General features: G+C 39.5%; 1 protein-coding gene across 10 annotated transcripts in view; it reads left to right on the top strand.

Moving 5' to 3' along the window:
- The window catches only part of ABCB5 (ATP binding cassette subfamily B member 5), a 77,928-nt gene extending 68,656 nt beyond the window's left edge, over positions 1-9,272 (top strand). For all 10 annotated transcript variants that reach the window (XM_007069522.4, XM_043541090.1, XM_043541093.1 and 7 more), the window contains 5 exons: positions 2,441-2,597; positions 3,917-4,114; positions 5,619-5,825; positions 6,292-6,438; positions 8,643-9,272. In XM_007069522.4, the coding sequence (XP_007069584.2) occupies positions 2,441-2,597; positions 3,917-4,114; positions 5,619-5,825; positions 6,292-6,438; positions 8,643-8,840 (907 nt within the window). In that variant the 3' untranslated portion in view covers positions 8,841-9,272. The remainder of the gene's footprint in view (positions 1-2,440; positions 2,598-3,916; positions 4,115-5,618; positions 5,826-6,291; positions 6,439-8,642) is intronic.
- Positions 9,273-17,212: the final 7,940 nt, after the last annotated feature.

Here is a 17,212-nt window from a genome sequence, read left to right as displayed (position 1 = left end):
TACCTTGCTCATCCAGCAGGTCCTCTTCCATACTGTTATTTACCAATTTGACACTTGAAGTAGCACGTACAGGAAAGATTGTGTGGAGCACATGTATGCTGACAGGAGCCAGACTGTGCAGATAAGCTCTTTTGAAAGAGAGAAAGTATAGGTACCCAGTCAGAAACCATGCAAGTATTGGTAGACTGCCCTGTTTCCCTCTGTCTTTCTTTGTATTGGATGCACACCCTCTTGCCTAACTGTAACCTGAACTAAACGGAGCATGATAATCCTCATGAAGGAATACTGTGTTTGCCTGCTTTATATAAGATGTATTGTGCAGTTCTCTTCTTTAACTTATAAGAAAATCAGAGCCTCATGTCACGGAAATGATGGCTGAACAAGGTCTTTGAAATTATAGGTCAGGAACAATAAAGGTCTTGTTAGGATTACACGTAATCTTTGCTATTAAAGTAAGATTCTGTTTGTGGAAAATAATGGCTCAGGTTTGAGTGAACTCAGGAGAAATACAAGATGGATGGTCCCCATGTTTTCATGTTTTAAAATGCCCCTTTTTTGTTGTTGTTGTTGTTGAAACTAACAATTAATGGGCCTTATGTTTCCAGAGGGCTTTAGGCCCGACATTTTCAAAAATGTTTTTGGTGCCCAACATGAGATACATTAATGGGGCCTGACTTTCAGAAGCCATATGCTCATCTTATATACTTAGCTTCTAGCTGATCATTAATATTATAAAATGAAGATTGTGATCTAGAACCCAATTAACAAGATCAAAAGATCAAGGTCTTCATGTATCTGCTAAAACATGATTTTTAGTCTCTTTAGTCTTTCATTCAGAGTAGATTTATTATTAAATGATTATAACCTCTGCTCTCTATAGTGTAAAACATTAGGTATGGATAACTGACCTTAAAATCAGTGCTTAAACCTGATCGCATATGATATATGCAAAAATTCTTGAAGCACATGTATCTATTATACGTAGCTCAATCTGCTCATATCTACTATATGCTATATATGTATCACTATGCTTTGGTACAACTTCAATCAGAGTGTCTTCTTGCAAATGCCTGTGGCAAAATCAGTTTAAGCATCAGTGCTGTTCATGTGGATACGTTAAACATTATTTTTGCTGATACTGGGCTTTAATTTATATTTATTATGTATTTATTTTGGAAGGGAATGTAAAAGGTTAATATAGTTCTGAAAAGTTATGCAGTAATTTATTTGATAGCACCCAAAATTGTACTAGATGCTTCACAGGTGAATGACAGGACAGGTACATTCCTGTCCTGTCATTTGCAACAATAAAATCACAGAATTATTCAGTTTAGGTGTACTCACAACCTGATAATTTAATAATATGGACCAGATTCTTGGGTCTGGCCCATACAAGTACACTATTTTTAAAGGGGATTTCTCTATCCCATCTCTAGCTGAGGAAAAGGGGAAAGATTCTCATCCAGCCATTGGACATAGTCTAAATTTTAATATTGACCCAATCCTGCTCTATAATCCCAAACATGTTGTTATTTAATTCCACTAAATCCCTAACCAAACTATCCCTTTATACATAATTTTCCCCGCACCCTCCGGGATCCATTCCTCACTTCTCCCTCATAGAGCAAATCCTAGCTGTGTTAGTCTCACAATGGGTGTTCTTGTTTTGCTGTATTGTTTTACAAATTTAAGCAGTTATGATACGTCAACTAAGAAAGTGCAGCCATTTCCTGTATGGTTTTATTAATTAATTGATTTTTAAATTAAGAATCTATCAACTCCCATTTTTTTACCAGAATTCCCAGCTCCTAAAGAGCCTGATCTCCTGTAGCTATCCAGGCTTACAGAACTTCCTATTCCAGAGACCTTGGCCTTAGTATCTCCACTCCAGTCATGCATTTGGACAAAAGGACAATCAGTCAGAGAACTCATAAGCCTCTAGAGTTCTGGTTTTGCCACTGCTGCTCTCCAGCAGGGTGAGAAGAATGTGAGGTGAAGAGTTCCTAAGCCCAAGCAAGGTCCTTCCCTCTTGGTCTTCCTGCCTTGAGTCCCAGTCTTGCCACTGACACTGTTGCTCCCTAGTGAGAGATTTGGGGGGGACTAAAGAATTCCTAGGACCCCCATGGATTATCCCTGTCCATCCTAAATCCCTATAGAGCTACTGCAGCTGCTCTTCTATGCAGGGGGGCCGGGGATATGAAGGGCTCCTGGCTCACAAGGCAAAGCCCAATGTCATCCTTGTACTTGAAAATACAATCTGCAGTGGTTGTTTGCTTATGTTGGTTGTTAGAGGGGAAAGAGGTGTCTTGCACTGATTTCCTTTACTACTTAAATGTCTGCTGCATGTCATGACCTTTGAGAAGCTAGCGCTTCTGTTGCTTTTGCCTCGCAGAATGAAGCTGGCATCTAACCAGAAGTTACTGTGTTTTCCTTCCTATAGAGTTTTTTCTGCAATAACATATGGTGCTATGGCACTTGGCGAGACGTTAACATTTGCACCTGAATATGCCAAAGCCAAATCAGGGGCCGCACACTTGTTTGCTCTATTTGAAAGGACACCAGCCATTGACAGCTACAGCCAAGAAGGAGAAAAACCAGTGAGTGCAACTTCAGTTCTAAATGTACTTCACATGTCCTTGTTGCTAGCAGTTATCTCACCTCACTGAAACTTCTGCTTAGAATAAAGAAAAAGACAGGCTGGAAGGGTGGGTGTTTTGGGCTATGGTGAGGTGACAAGCCTTTTATCCATTCATCTCAGTACTTTTGTTGTTTATATTACAGCTGTGCTCAAAATGTACTGACACCTAATAATAAGTAACCTGTTAGTAATTGATTATATCCCTGCTAAGTTGTACAATGTAGCAAATTTATGAAACCTTGTGCTCCTAATACTGTCACCCTTGTTTTCTTCTTCTTCATCCTCTGTTGTGGTCTACACCCACCTGTCCTGTCATGTCCCGTATTTAGGCTCTGATCCTGCAATGTATTCTACATAGGCAGACCCTTACACTGCACCCACCCCCAATGGGGAGTGGGCCTCCTGTGCCGAGCAAGTTGCAGTAGCAGGGCAAGTTCTTTGGGGTAGGGACTGGCATTTATCTTGTGTTTGTACAATGCCCAGTATAACAAGGCCCTGATCCTAATGGTGGCATCTGGTTGCTACTGTGATACTAAAGATGCAATCCTTGAGACACACACAAGGGTCACAATCTAAAAAGACAAGAATCAGAACAAGGATGACCTTGTTCATCAGAGACTGAGACCCTTCCTCATTATTTGGTTCTGGTGTCACCCATAGAGCAGGTGACATTAGATTAAATAATTTTTGTGTTTGAAGATGGATGGGTATCACTATGCTTTGGTACAACTTCAGTCAGAGCACCCTCTGCAGACAGTGACAGAATCGGACCATAAATGAGCCATATGTTTTAAATCACAAGTCTTACAGAACCCTTTGGGGGTGGGCATATGTCTGTGTTGTGTTAAGCAATTTAAAACCAGCTAAGTCCTGCAAGGACATAGCACATTACCATATACGGAGACAGAATCAGCTGCTACCATTGTCTTCCCTGCTAAGACTGAGCAACTTCTTTCCCTGGAAATGTAAGCATGGAGTCCAAGACCTAAAATTAAAGATTGATTATAGCAGAATAAAATTTGAAGAACAGTTAATAAGTGTTATATGGAACAGTTAGTCACCATCACACCCACACCAGCATTTTCAGGACCATTTAGAAATCTTTTGGTGAAAATAATAAAACAGGGGATCTGAGTACAACCAGGACATTTTTGGAATATGTCTGTAATAAATATTTCACTTGACTTAGGTGTTTTTAGGGCAAAGGGTTTAAAGAAGTCTTCTGTTTAAGTTTTAGAACACATGTGACATGAAAGTATTGCCCATCTCTTCTCACAGGCTACATTCAAAGGAGGTTTAGAGTTCCGTGAAGTGTCTTTCACTTACTCATCTCGCCCAGATGTTCCCATCTTGCAAGGCTTGTCTCTTCAGATTGAAAGAGGACAAACCATGGCATTTGTCGGCAGCAGTGGATGTGGGAAAAGCACTTCTGTTCAGCTTTTACAGAGATTCTATGACCCTCTCACAGGGCAAGTGGTAAGATTAAATTTTGATAATATCTGCACTAGTGATTTTATTGTTGTTTTTCTAAGCACGTGTTCCTACTTAAGCGTCACTGCTATTTTAAAAGCCCCAGTGACCAAGCTGCAGTGAACTGAGGCCAACTGGGATGCCTGATCTTATATTGATTCAGCGACTACTGAGCAGAGCGTGTCATGCAGGTTTTGTGGTCATTAGGTCAAATTCTGCCATGTTGTACCAATTATAGCTGAAGTGAGTGAGCAGATTAGAAATTTTGGTTTATTGCTTCTTCCACTGAGCTTCTTCGCTGTCAGTATCCCACATAACATCTCTTTTCCAGAACTAGGCCCACAAACATCAACTGTAAATTTAAAAAAAAATAACATCTCACAGTTTTTAGTCGTAGTGAAAACTGTGTCCTCTGATCACTGACCTAAAGGAAATGTTACTTTTGGAAACTATGTAAATTTAATCTCTATGGAGAATGATTGATTAATGACCAAGAGGAGTCCTCTTTGAGTTGCTAATGAACTGGCATCAGAAAACAATGTTTCTTGTAGTGCTACTCCACTTCAGAGATGGGCAGTACAAATCAGCTGATTCAGGCCTGATACACCAGCAGGATCCTTTTGGAAATATACAGGTGGAAAACACATGGCTCTCAAATTCATTACACAACCCCAGTTCACTTGCATTTAGTTAGAGTAATCAGCCTTTGCAGTTAATCTGTGCTATGTTTATCCTTAAAACTTGCCTACACCAGAAATCTGCAGCAGTTTAACATAAATTAGTTTTTTAATCAATATAGTTAAGTTGATGCAACCCCCTGCATGGACTCTTATTTCATTTTAAGATTGCCTTCTTGTGGTTTAGCTTTAACCTGTTCCCAGTGGACTTAAGCTAACTCCCACGGTCTACCCTGTAACCAAGCCATGTGGTGCGTTATAAGAGATACAATATAGCCAGGGAGCTGGCCCAAAGGAGACATGAGGCACAAAACTACAACTCCCATGAGGCACTGCTGCACATTAAAACAATGCAAGTTAATGTCAAGCTAAGTCAAAACAAAATATTGTAACACTTTCAAATGAAAATTTTTCAGAACTTTTCATTTCATGAAAAAAAATTATATTTTGACTTTTCATTCTGATTTTGGGATGAAAACAAATGTCAAAATATTGGAATTTCCCACGAGATCGAAATTTCAATTTTTGCTCAGCTCTCATCAGCACCAACACTAAAAACCAATGACACAATCAACACACTTAATAAAGTCAAGATATAAGGAGCTCAGTACTGAATGAGTCAGCTGACATCGGAGGTTGTTGCTGGTGCTGTGAAGTCTTCTCACCTGTTGCTGTGTCTGGAGGGTTTTTCAGAGGGGTTCAATATTCATTGCTGTTAATTCTTGATAATTTTTTATTACTCAAAGAACTATCAGAATTGTAATGTTTGTGACTAAAGTCTGATTGAAATATCAGACACCCAATCTTGACTTGACATTTGTTGTTGCTGGCAGCTGTTTGATGGCATCAATGCAAAACATTTGAATATCCAGTGGCTACGCTCTCAAATAGGAATAGTCTCCCAAGAGCCAGTGCTTTTTGATTGCAGCATAGCTGAGAATATTGCCTATGGGGATAACAGTCGGAATGTGCCATTGGATGAGATACAAGAAGTAGCAAAAGCAGCAAATATTCATTCTTTTATAGAAGAACTTCCTGAGGTAATCAAGTGACTCAAGTGTTAGGATATATCAAATATCAAGGTACTGAAAGGTCTGATGATTTTGATATTACAGCACTATTATCCTTATGTAGTTTTCTACATTATTGAAATAGGAATGTTTGATTTAATGTTCAACTACTACTTTGGTTTTTTAAGTGAGATGTACTATTCCATGGGATTGTCCCCGTCACCAGTAGGTCAATAGCTGAGGCATAGTGAGCGCACAAGACCAGTAGCAAGGGAGGGTATGTCTCTGCATTGCTCCCAACCTCAAACCATGCTCTGAGCCACAATGGGAAATCCAGTAATACCCCAGAATAGATTTTCTACTCTTTCTGCATCACAAAATTTAGAGGAGGGGCGGTGGGTAAAAGGAAACTTGTAGATTTATTTTTAATTCCACCTACAGTTGCAATGTAATGTAAACAAACTTTCGCTTCATCAACTGTATGTTCTTATAACAGAAATACAACACCCGGGTTGGAGATAAAGGAACACAGCTCTCGGGTGGCCAGAAACAACGAATAGCTATTGCAAGGGCTCTTCTCCGGCAACCAAAAATTTTGTTGTTAGATGAGGCCACTTCTGCTCTTGATAATGAGAGTGAAAAGGTAACTTGCCTATGTTTAATTATAATGTACAACAATGTGTATCCATGGACTGGAGGCAGTAGTATGGAAACCAACAATAGTACTAAGGAAAGGACAAACATCCCATTTATTTTCATGTAGCGTTTAGTTTGAAGCTTGGAGTGGAGTGGGTCATGCAGTATCAGACTCGGCCAGCTTTCTGACGGCTAAGTAGGGATCACAGCATCCATCGTTCCCTCTTGGGTATTTTCCTTTTCTTTTCATGACACAGTGTTAGTTGTTGTGGTGCTGACCTGCATATGAAGGGGGTGCAAGCACTGGAAGCAAGTTCTGTGTGCGTTTTAGTTTGGAGATAATCTCTTAGGGGGTTAATTTGTCTTCTGGTTTTTGAACACTTGAGTTTACCTACTCTACATTTTTTTTTCCACTATCAGACTCTGCTTTATTGCTATTTTGTGCTCCCACCTTTGGCTAACTTCTAACCTGGCTGCTGCAGTCAGGAAGTGCTCTCCAGCTTGCTAACTCAGATCATTTCACATTCATCTCCACTCTTCCTCTTCTCCCTCCCTCCCCCCCCCCCCCACCTCTCTCTAGTATCTTCCTTGAAGGAAGAGAATTGCAGCTGTGTTTGTACAGGCTGTGCAGCGCCTAAGATTATTTTATGGACTAATGAGATTACTTGCTCAGGAATGTTTTAAGACTACTGTAGACCTTGCTAAAGCCTGCTCACTACCACTTAATACAGCATTGCACTGCTTAAGGTCACAGTAGCACATCCTGCTCTTCTGTAATTTAGCTGGACATACCTGCTGATACCATTGTATATTTGAATAAGTGTCCTAGAAGAATAACTGTACAAATAGGACTGTACATTCTGAATTGGTACCCAATTGAACTTGCATTATTTTGCTTATCTGAACTGAGATGGGTATAGTAGTTCTCAAAATGAGCTTAAAAGTAGTGATTACAGTGGTGTGAGAAAAACACTGGAAATCCAACAGAATCCTGTGAGATCCTCCAGAACTTCATGGGATTTCATGGATTTTCCCGCGACCTTGGTACAGCCACAGCAGGTCACTACGAAAAGGCCAGATGTTCATACCCTGACTCTCACTGAGTAGCACCTTACTCCACAAGTAGCTTCATTGAAATCAGTGGTGACAGAGTATGGCCCTCAGTGCCTTAACGGCCAAATAGGAAAGAAAATTGTTAAAATCGTCTTCCAATTTTGGACAGACATCACTCTCCCTATACTGATTTTGGAGGAAGAGCCACATGCGTTTTGCCAAGGCCCTGTCTATACCACAGATTTAATCATGTTGAAACACCATTGAGAATCTGTGGTTACTTGTTTGGATGGTGGCAGGGTGGAAGAGAAATATGTGTTTCCTAGGTTAGGGAGCTATGTTTTATCTTGCACAGTTAATAAGGTTAAAGGATGGTCCCTAATATGTTTTGTGTTTTCTGCCTTCAAAAGCAAGACAAAAATACATTATACTACGGCCACACTACAAAACTGCTCGACGACTATGATTATATACTATAAAGCCTCTGCCAGCATAGCCCCCTCATGTAGGCACAGCGTGCACTGACAGAAGGAGTTTTTCTGCTGGTGAAGGAACACCCTCTCCCAAAGTTAGCTATGCCGACAGAAGCCCTCTTCTGTCCGCCTAGCTGTGTCTACACTTGAAGTTTTGTCAGCAGAGCTATAGCTCTAGCGGGTGGTTTTTTTTCACACCCTTAACTGACATAGCTATGCTGATACAGGTTTTACACCAAGCCTGTTTTAAATGTGGCTTTGTATGTGTAAGTACGGCCTAAACTTTTGTGCCATGGATGGAAGACTGTTTATATACTTAACCTCCCCCCAAGAGAAATATTTATTTTGGCTTACTGAAATGTCCAAACTTGTCTTTCCCCATGTAGACCAGCCTTTAGGGCAGTGGGTACAGTAGGCAAATTCAAAGCTGAAATTCCCTACTGTGGCTGTAATTGTTGAAGTGTAACACAGAGAACCTGCAGCCTTCTTACCACTCTTTCATCCTATTCAGATCAGACTCGGCTAAATTTGATTTAAAAATGCCTGTGACCTGTGTACACTACATCTTCCACTGGTGGAAGTGTGCTGTTGGTCAATTACAGATCCAGATTTTGCCAGTGTAGGGGCAACAGTTCTGAGAAGGTATTAAAACCAAGTCCATAATGTCTTCTGTTTTTTTTCCTAGGTGGTGCAACAGGCTCTTGACCAGGCACGGAAAGGAAGGACCTGTATTGTGATTGCACATAGGCTGTCCACAGTACAGAATGCAGATGTCATTGTTGTTATTAACAATGGAAAAATAATAGAACAAGGAACTCATCAGCAACTAATGGCAAAGCGTGAAGCCTATTTTAATTTAGTAAATGCACAAACACAGCTCTAAAACAAGGATAGCCCCTGAGGCCTTCTTTAGAAATGAGCTGTCAGGAAAAAGAGTAGTTAGCATGCAGAGGATGTGATCTGACCTTATGGGCTTACCAGCAACTCTTCTTTGGACACACACATGCTCCGCAGGACCTGGAGTAGTTTAACTTGCTCAGCGTTCTTGCCTTTGGAGTACAAAGATGCCCTTTTTGGGAAATCCATGTTGGAGAGGTTTAAACCATAGGCTGGGGTTTAATACTGAGTCAGTGGGAACATGGATAAACCTCTCTTTCTCATGTTATCTGCAGACCATGTTTCAGTATTTCCCTCAGGTGGGCTACTCTGTTCCCTCTACCTGCTCCATAAAATATGCAACTGGACGGGAACTCTTTGCTTTAGCAGATATATAGAGATGTAGCTATAATTATAATTATATATCATTTGAAATCAATGTTAGAGTTCTTCTTGTTTTTTTTTATAAAAGGTGGTTTAAATCATTACATGTTTGCTACTGTTGAAACTAGCGATGGGCCTGACCTGATCAAACAATTTGTAAAAAGTTTAGATCCGTATTCAGGCTTCATTACATAATGCATCTTGAGTTTCAATTAGTTACTAATCCACTAACCCATATATCCCAATTTAAACTGTTACAGAATCCCTGCTAGGAATTTTAATAGGCTGTATTATTTTTAGATCTGCCATTGAGTTTATGGGTATTTAAGTTTTCCTTCTGCTTCTTTTCTGCATTAGAAATATTGTATTTTATTATTATTTGTATTGCCATAGCACTTGGGAGCTCTGATCATGGATCAGGACCCCGCTGTGTGAGGTGCTGTACATACACAGAACAAAAAGACCATATCTGCCCTCAAGAGCTTACAATATAAGTGTGTATATATAAGACAAGAGACAACAAATGGGTATAAAAAGACAAGGAAACAATGAGACTATCTTAATTTCACTGTTTTTGTGGAGTCTTTAAGGATTAGAGAACTGGCTTAGGAGTGTTCTCAGCTCACAACTGATGGTGGAAGGTACTGAATCTTCCCAAAGCTTTTCTCCCAAGTGTTTGTCAAGAATTTGAGTTAAATGAGTGTGAACAAAAATCCTGTCCCTCTCAGTTTGCTCAAGTTTCCATCTCTTGCAATGTCATAATCCTACTAGTTCGCCATTCCCCAAAGGAATTCTGCAGCAATATGAAAAAATCAAGCGGTTATAATTCTCCTTTAAAAACAAGGCCTTCTCTCTTTAGCAGTCACTTTTAAGAGTGGCCCAATTTCCAAGAGACATTTTATATTTAATCAAGTTCCTATGATTCTGTTAAGGGGGTTAGGAAATTATAAACTAACTGTGAAAGCTGTCAAAGGGTTAAAAGTTTTTTTTTCTTTAAAACGCTAAAGGCTAAATCCTCACATTATCTGTGCATCTTTTTTTAGAGAAGCCACTTAAATATAGTCTAATCTTGGCTGCAATATAAGGTTATGATATATGGGATCCTTTCAAACTGTGTGTACTAAGTGTGTTCCGAGTTTGGGGTAAATTTATCTTCCAAAGGTCTTAGCGCAAAGCGTAACTAATTCAGATTCTGCTATGTAGAGCCTAGCATAAGTTTCCACAGCATGCATCCGATGAAGTGAGCTGTAGCTCACGAAAGCTCATGCTCAAATAAATTGGTTAGTCTCTAAGGTGCCACAAGTACTCCTTTTCTTTTTGTGAATACAGACTAACACGGCTGTTACTCTGAAACCTGTCATATCATGCAGTTACTCTTAATTACCACGGTTTATCTTCACAGATTATAAAACCAGAAGGGGCCATTATGATAATCTAATCTGAACTCCTACACAACACAGGCTAGAGGACTTAATTTCTTTTTGAACTAGAGCATGTCTTCTAGACAAAAATCAATCTTGATTTTTTTTTTTAAATTTTCCTCAGAAGAATCCAGCACAACCCTTGCTAAATTGTCCCGGTATGCTGGTTCATAACCCCACTGAAATTTAGCCCATACATCATGACAGAAGAGTGGCAGGGCCAAATCTGCCACCCTAAGAGCTGGTCTACACTAAGGCTATAAATTGACCTAAATTAGGCTACTTCACTTATGTAAGTTACGTAACTGAATATGAGGGAACTTAGATTGACTTACAGCGGTGTCTATACCGCGCTATGTCAATGGGAGATGCTCTCCCGCCACCTTACCTTCCGCCTCTTGGGGAGGTGAAGTACAAACATCAATGGGAGAGCGCTCTGTCATCGACTTAGCTTGTCTTCACCAGACCCATTAAATCGACACCGCTGCATCAATCATAGCAGTGCTGATTTAGCCAAAAGTATAGGCAAGCCCTAAGTCTGTGAGGATGGAGGTGGCACACTGAAGTTTTACTTAGGACAGCAGATTGTCTTGAGTGGCCTCTGATCCTAGATCTTTGCAAACTGTGGCTGGAGAAAGCTTTGTTGATGAATCATCACTGTTACCTTTATTTTCATCATCTTTAATCATAACCCAGTAACAGCCCTCACATTGATGCATCATTCCACCTTTCTTGTTCCCATAAAAACAATTTCTTAAATTAATGCTTCATGGATAAATCCTTGTCCAGTTTAAAATTATACATTTACTAATTGATTTAAAAATATTGCAGTATACAAATTTTCAAAGAGACTCTGCAACACAAATTAAAATGTTGTTACAATTATAATGAGAGGGGGACACACAGCTTTTTATTTATGTGTACAGTAGCTCTGAACTATGGAAACTCATCAATAATATTCTGCATCAATTCCAAGTGCTTACCTTATGTTATGACCCCCTCCCTCCTCACCAGCCTTTCCCTGCACCCTTTATTTCATCATTGAATGCCCATTTTTCTACTGTTGCCACAAGAGTTGTCATAGTTCTTTCCACGCTGCTTCACATGCATGGAGCATTCTCTGACTTAAGCCATAAAGCTGTTATCTTCTCCTCAGACAGATCCACTCCTACTCTGACACCCACAATAAATCAACCAATGAGTAAAGGATGAGTGGGTCAGTAGTTGGAAATACCTGATTTTATTTATTTTTAAGATCCCAACACATTCACATACTTTCAGTGATTTGGAAGCCTTAAATTGTGCAATAGCTAACCTACATGGGGTTATATTTTCATTACCTCTAACCCTTCTTCGTCTTGTCATATCCCTTACTTTGTCTCATTTCACTCTTTTTAGGGTGAGGGCTGTAAGTATGTAGAAAAGTGTGTTTGTGGGGTTTTTGGGGGGGAGAGGGTTGTACAATGAGATATCTAAGGTATTACAAAATTGTAGTGTAAACAGGGAAAGGTGTATTTTACCTTGATTTAGCTAGTCAAGATGAGACTAGGGTTCCTCTCAACCAGATAAACTAGGAAAAATTACAACTTTCCCTGTCTACACTAGAGTTTTACAACATGTTCGCTATCATGTTGTAAAAATATACCTTTTTTCCTAATGTAGACATGGCTTGTGTCTACCTGAGCACCTACCACAAGGGGACCTCAGTGCTGATCGGGGGCTTTGAGCACTACCATGGTGTTAACAGGCAAAACAATAATCTGTGCATTGAGGAGAAGATAGGATGCTTCTTTGGTCAGAGCACAGGAAGGAGTCAGAATGTTGGTCCAACCCTACCACAAACATCCTGTGTGACCTAGGGCAAGTTACTCAGCCTCTTTGCCTTAGGCCAGATCTACATTGCAAAGTTTTGTTGGCATAGCTATGTCAGTCAGGAAAAAAATCCACAACCCAGACCAACATAACTATGCCAGCAAACACACACATACCAATGTAGACACAGCTATGATGGCAAAAGAGTCCTTTTGATGATATAGCTTATGTCATTCAAGGGGACAGTTTACCTATTCCAACAAAAGATCTCCTTATGCCTGTAATGGGCTTTGCTGTTGTAATGATTAGTGTAGTAGACAGCACCTCCACCAGGAGATGCAGCTATATATTTATCTTAGTGTTAAGTTGTTGTCTTGTATCTTATGTTGTTGATAGAACCTAGGGTGTAGCAGGCTGTTCAGTGCTGCCTGTGTGTGCTGGAGTTGTTACTCACATAGGGTGACCAGATGTCACAATATTAGGGGCTTTGTCTTTAGGGCTCGTCTTCACTACTGCGGTACATCTGATGAAGATGCGCTAAGTTGACGGGAGAGTATCTCCTGCTGACATTGTGTGGTGTAGACAGCGCTTTAAGTCGATGTAACTTACGTCGCTTAGGAGGGTGGGTTTTTTCACATCCCTGAGTGACATAAGTTACATAGACTTAAGCAATAATGTAGACAAGCCCTCTTACATGCAACTATTCGCCTTCCCCCCCTCCTGCGAAAAAGTGTCCCAATTTTTCACACTCGCTATCTGATCACCATACACTTGCAGTGTCCTAATAAATATCCATGAATCTATAAACACGTATTACACTGTACAGATGTGCTGTATCAGCAAAGCCTTTCTAGTGTAGACTTTACCTTAGTTTCCCCATTTGGAAAATAGGACTCAATGAGCTTTGAGAATCTTGTCAGGAAGATACTGTAGAAGTGCAAAGCATTTTCAGATTAATTTCAGAAAAACAGCAACATTTTAAGATCTATATTGTCATAAAAATACCCTGTTTTATCTAATAAGTTCAGGCATTATTACCATAATTGATTAAATGTCTTTGTAACAGTCCTCAATAGCTGGACCTTGCGACACAACCAAAGATGTCACTTTCCTTTAAGCATCTATTTAGTTTCATTGTTGCTTTCCTAACTTAGTTCTACCTGGCCAACTTAAATTTCCATCAGAACTCTGTAGATTTCCATAACCCCTCCTCTTTTTCTTTTTTTGAGGAGAATATTTTTTATAAACTTGACTCTCACAAGGTGCTGCATCTTGACTGTGATCTTTACAAGTAATGACTGCAAAGCTATGACTCTTGAAGAGTCAGCCCTGCTCTTTATTTAGCCTGAAGGAGACTGAGTCTCCTCCTCAGTAACTGAGCATTCTGTCTTTGCAGTATTCCCAGGGTCTCCAGTGCAGAGCATCACCGCTAGACCAGTTTAATATCTTGGTTTCCTGCATGGAAAAGTGCCACCACTAGATTAGTTTGCAGTGGCACTTGCACTGTGCTAGATAATTCCCCAGAAACAGGATAAAATATTTTAAAGTGTGTAAGGCCTTGGCTACACAGGGAAATTGACCAGCATATTTATTGCAGCATGGGGAGTTATTCCAGAATACAGGTTTCTTGTACGATATTTCTACTCACATTGGTAGTACTAGGGTTGTATTTCTTTCCTTTATGGATTATTGCTACAATGACCTTTCGCACCTCACTTACTAAACTGGGAAGGAGCGTAGCCCTAGCACTATTTATGCCCATTTTAGAGAATGGGGCCTAACCATATTTTATCCCATTGTGTAACTTGTTTTAATACTTGTACCTTAAATAACATATACGATATAGGAATGATAGATCATAGGTTTTTATTAAAGTGAGTTTGTACCCTCATAAGTCTAAGTTTAAACAGTTTAAGGAACTTGTGTACAAATCCTCTAGTTGTAGAGTTAGATTAGCTGCAGGGCATTTAACAGAGCAAGAAAGATGTGGTATATAGCCTCCATTGATTTTTGTATTTGGCTTCTCTGACATCCAGGGCATTTTACCCCAAGATATTACTTACAATAGAGGAATACTTCTCCTTTTACCAGAAATAGAATTCTAAAGTGTGTACAAACAGGATCTGTGTAAAAACGAGTGTCCTTCGAGCAGTCTGTACATAGGACTAAACATCAATGAAAAATGTAGTTTTCCATGCATCAGATCAAAGCAGTAAAAGACACTATGAAAGTATATGCTGTTCCCATATATTCTTCATCATATTTGTTACACCTTTTCTGTTTTGTAAGTAAAATGTTTAAACTTAAGTGAATTGAAATGATGGAAGACTAAGGGATCCAAGAAGAATCATGGCAGGACATGTTCAGTTATCCATACCAGCTCTAACTTGGCAAGACAGAAAGTGGTTGGTCAGAATCCAGATATGATCACAAGAAACACCTGATTACTTTTATATGCGCAGCTTCTAGTTACATACTTAATTATACATATAATCTAGAAACAGTGGGAAAGTGACAGCCAAGTGAGGTATTCTCACACCATTCATAAAACTTAAAGATCCCTAGAGATTGAATTCCTTAGATTCTGACTACTGGTGAGAGTCATGTGTGGAATCAAATTGATGTCTTTATTTTTAGAAGCATGCTTTTCTTTGATTTCTGTAATTAAAATAAGCCAATAAAATGTTTGTTATACATGTTTTTTTTTTAAATAGTTAATTGATTACTTGGCAACTTTTTTGGTTCCAAATATCATTAACTTTTTTGAATGTATATATGCAAGTGTTAGCATTTGGTAGCTATTTTGTTTTAACCAAAAACATGCAATTGAAAAAATAAATTTACCTTAATGCATTTTGAGTTGGCACAGTATTTTCAAACCAATAAACAGTGCCTTAACAACCACTTATCACATTTAGTTTTGGTTGCATGACTATAACTCTATGGCCCAGGTTTTCAGAAGAGACTGATGATTTTATTTGCCTCAATTTTTGCATACTTCACTTGTGACTCATTTAAAAGGCCTGATTTTTCATCTAGTGGGTGCTCAGCACTTTCTGAAAGTCAGAGTGTAGTCAGCTATCTCAAGTTGGGTACCCAAAAATATTCCATTTAAAGAAAAAATCTTGGCCTCAAGCCTAGTTCAAACTATAACCTTACATATGTCTAGACAAAAGCTGCCCAGGGGATGCTGCTTTGGTTTTTGTAGACCATGGTTCAAGAGCTTAACTTCCATTAGCAGTGCTAGATGTGTTTCTTTTAGAGGAAGGAGACAAGCATCTTGCTCATTTTGGCTGCTTGTATCTCTTATTGCAGGACTTAGACAAATCCTGAGGTTGTACTCAGTTTCCAACCTGGTCTTTTCTCAGGCAAAGTCCCAGTGAACTCAGAAAGTTTACCTGTATAAAGACCCTAAAACTTGGCCTATAAAAGGGCAGAAACCAGTTTTGTCATTTAAATTATTAGAGTTGTGTTATGCAGAAGTTAGAACGTCCCTATACAGTTAGTTATAATTACCAAGAGTCTAAGGGCAAGATATCAGAACAGGGATTTACCCACATTATGATTCCTATCAACATGTGGCTAAATCTTTGTGCTGAAAATGTACCCGTTAGTTACCAGTATTACACTCCGGTCCTTCCTGTACGTGTACAAACATGACAAACTAATGAGAAGGTATTTGTAATATTGCTTTTGGTATAGGCATTCTTTCACACACACAGTTTTCTCTACAGAAACTATATTGCATAAAGTATACACAGTGTGACATAAAGCCTTTAAAAGCAGTAGAAGAAAGTCACCAAACATTACGCCACTGACAATCACTCTGTTTCATAAGCAGTACTCTCGCTGGCCACCAAGTGACGTGCCGACTTCTGCATATTTTCCAGATTTCCCTTTTTAAAACCTCCTCTTAACTCTCCCATTATCATTTGGTGGAAAGCCAACAGTTACCTTACAAACTAGTCTTTTTACCTGTCAAATAATGAAATCAAAATGAAATACCACTAGGAAACAGAAAGATGTCCATTCTGACGTAAACCTACATTTTACTCTTTTGCTTTCAACTTTTGTTAAAAATCTCATTGAAAGAGGCAGTAGAAAAATCTGTACCTTCACTGTTTGCCTTTTTTGGCCGGGTGTTATGCCTGACAGATAACATAGCCTCTCCAAGTTACCCCAGACAACATTTCATAACTGACTGTTGCCCTATGGATTGAGTTTAGGGTAGCCTCAGGATACTTGGGGTAACACTGTGGGGGGGAGAGTGGGCAAGCGGCTTGTACTGGCATCCGTTTATAGTGGCCACATCTGAAAAAAGTTTTGCAAGGTCCATTTTTAGGAATACTCTCAGGGCTTTTGTACTTCTGTTTGGCAAAGGTCTACTGCACATTCTGGCAGATTCTTGACTTATTAGAGAGCACTTTGCAAACACTTACTAGTCACTTCTATGTAACTGAAGTTGGTAGCTAAATATTAACCTCATTTTGCAGATGGCTGAGCGGTTGTTCACTTAAACGGGTAGTGTATTAGAGACACAATGTCAGAGGCGGGGATTAGAATATAGGAGTTCCTTGCTCTCAATCCTGTACTTGGTGCACTGGACCTGTCATATCACTGAGTTGCTCCTATTGGTGGCCAAAGGTCATATTGGCTGCTTTCCAAAGAATGCAGTTCAAAAGGCACTTGCAGATGTGTAGAGTGGTGGTTCTCAACCAGGAGTACATGTACCCCAGGGGCTACACAGAGGTCTTCCAGGGGG

The sequence above is a fragment of the Chelonia mydas genome, chromosome 2 (genome assembly GCF_015237465.2).
Source record: "Chelonia mydas isolate rCheMyd1 chromosome 2, rCheMyd1.pri.v2, whole genome shotgun sequence".
Classification (NCBI taxonomy): domain Eukaryota; kingdom Metazoa; phylum Chordata; order Testudines; family Cheloniidae; genus Chelonia; species Chelonia mydas.
This window is presented reverse-complemented; position numbering and strand designations above follow the sequence as displayed.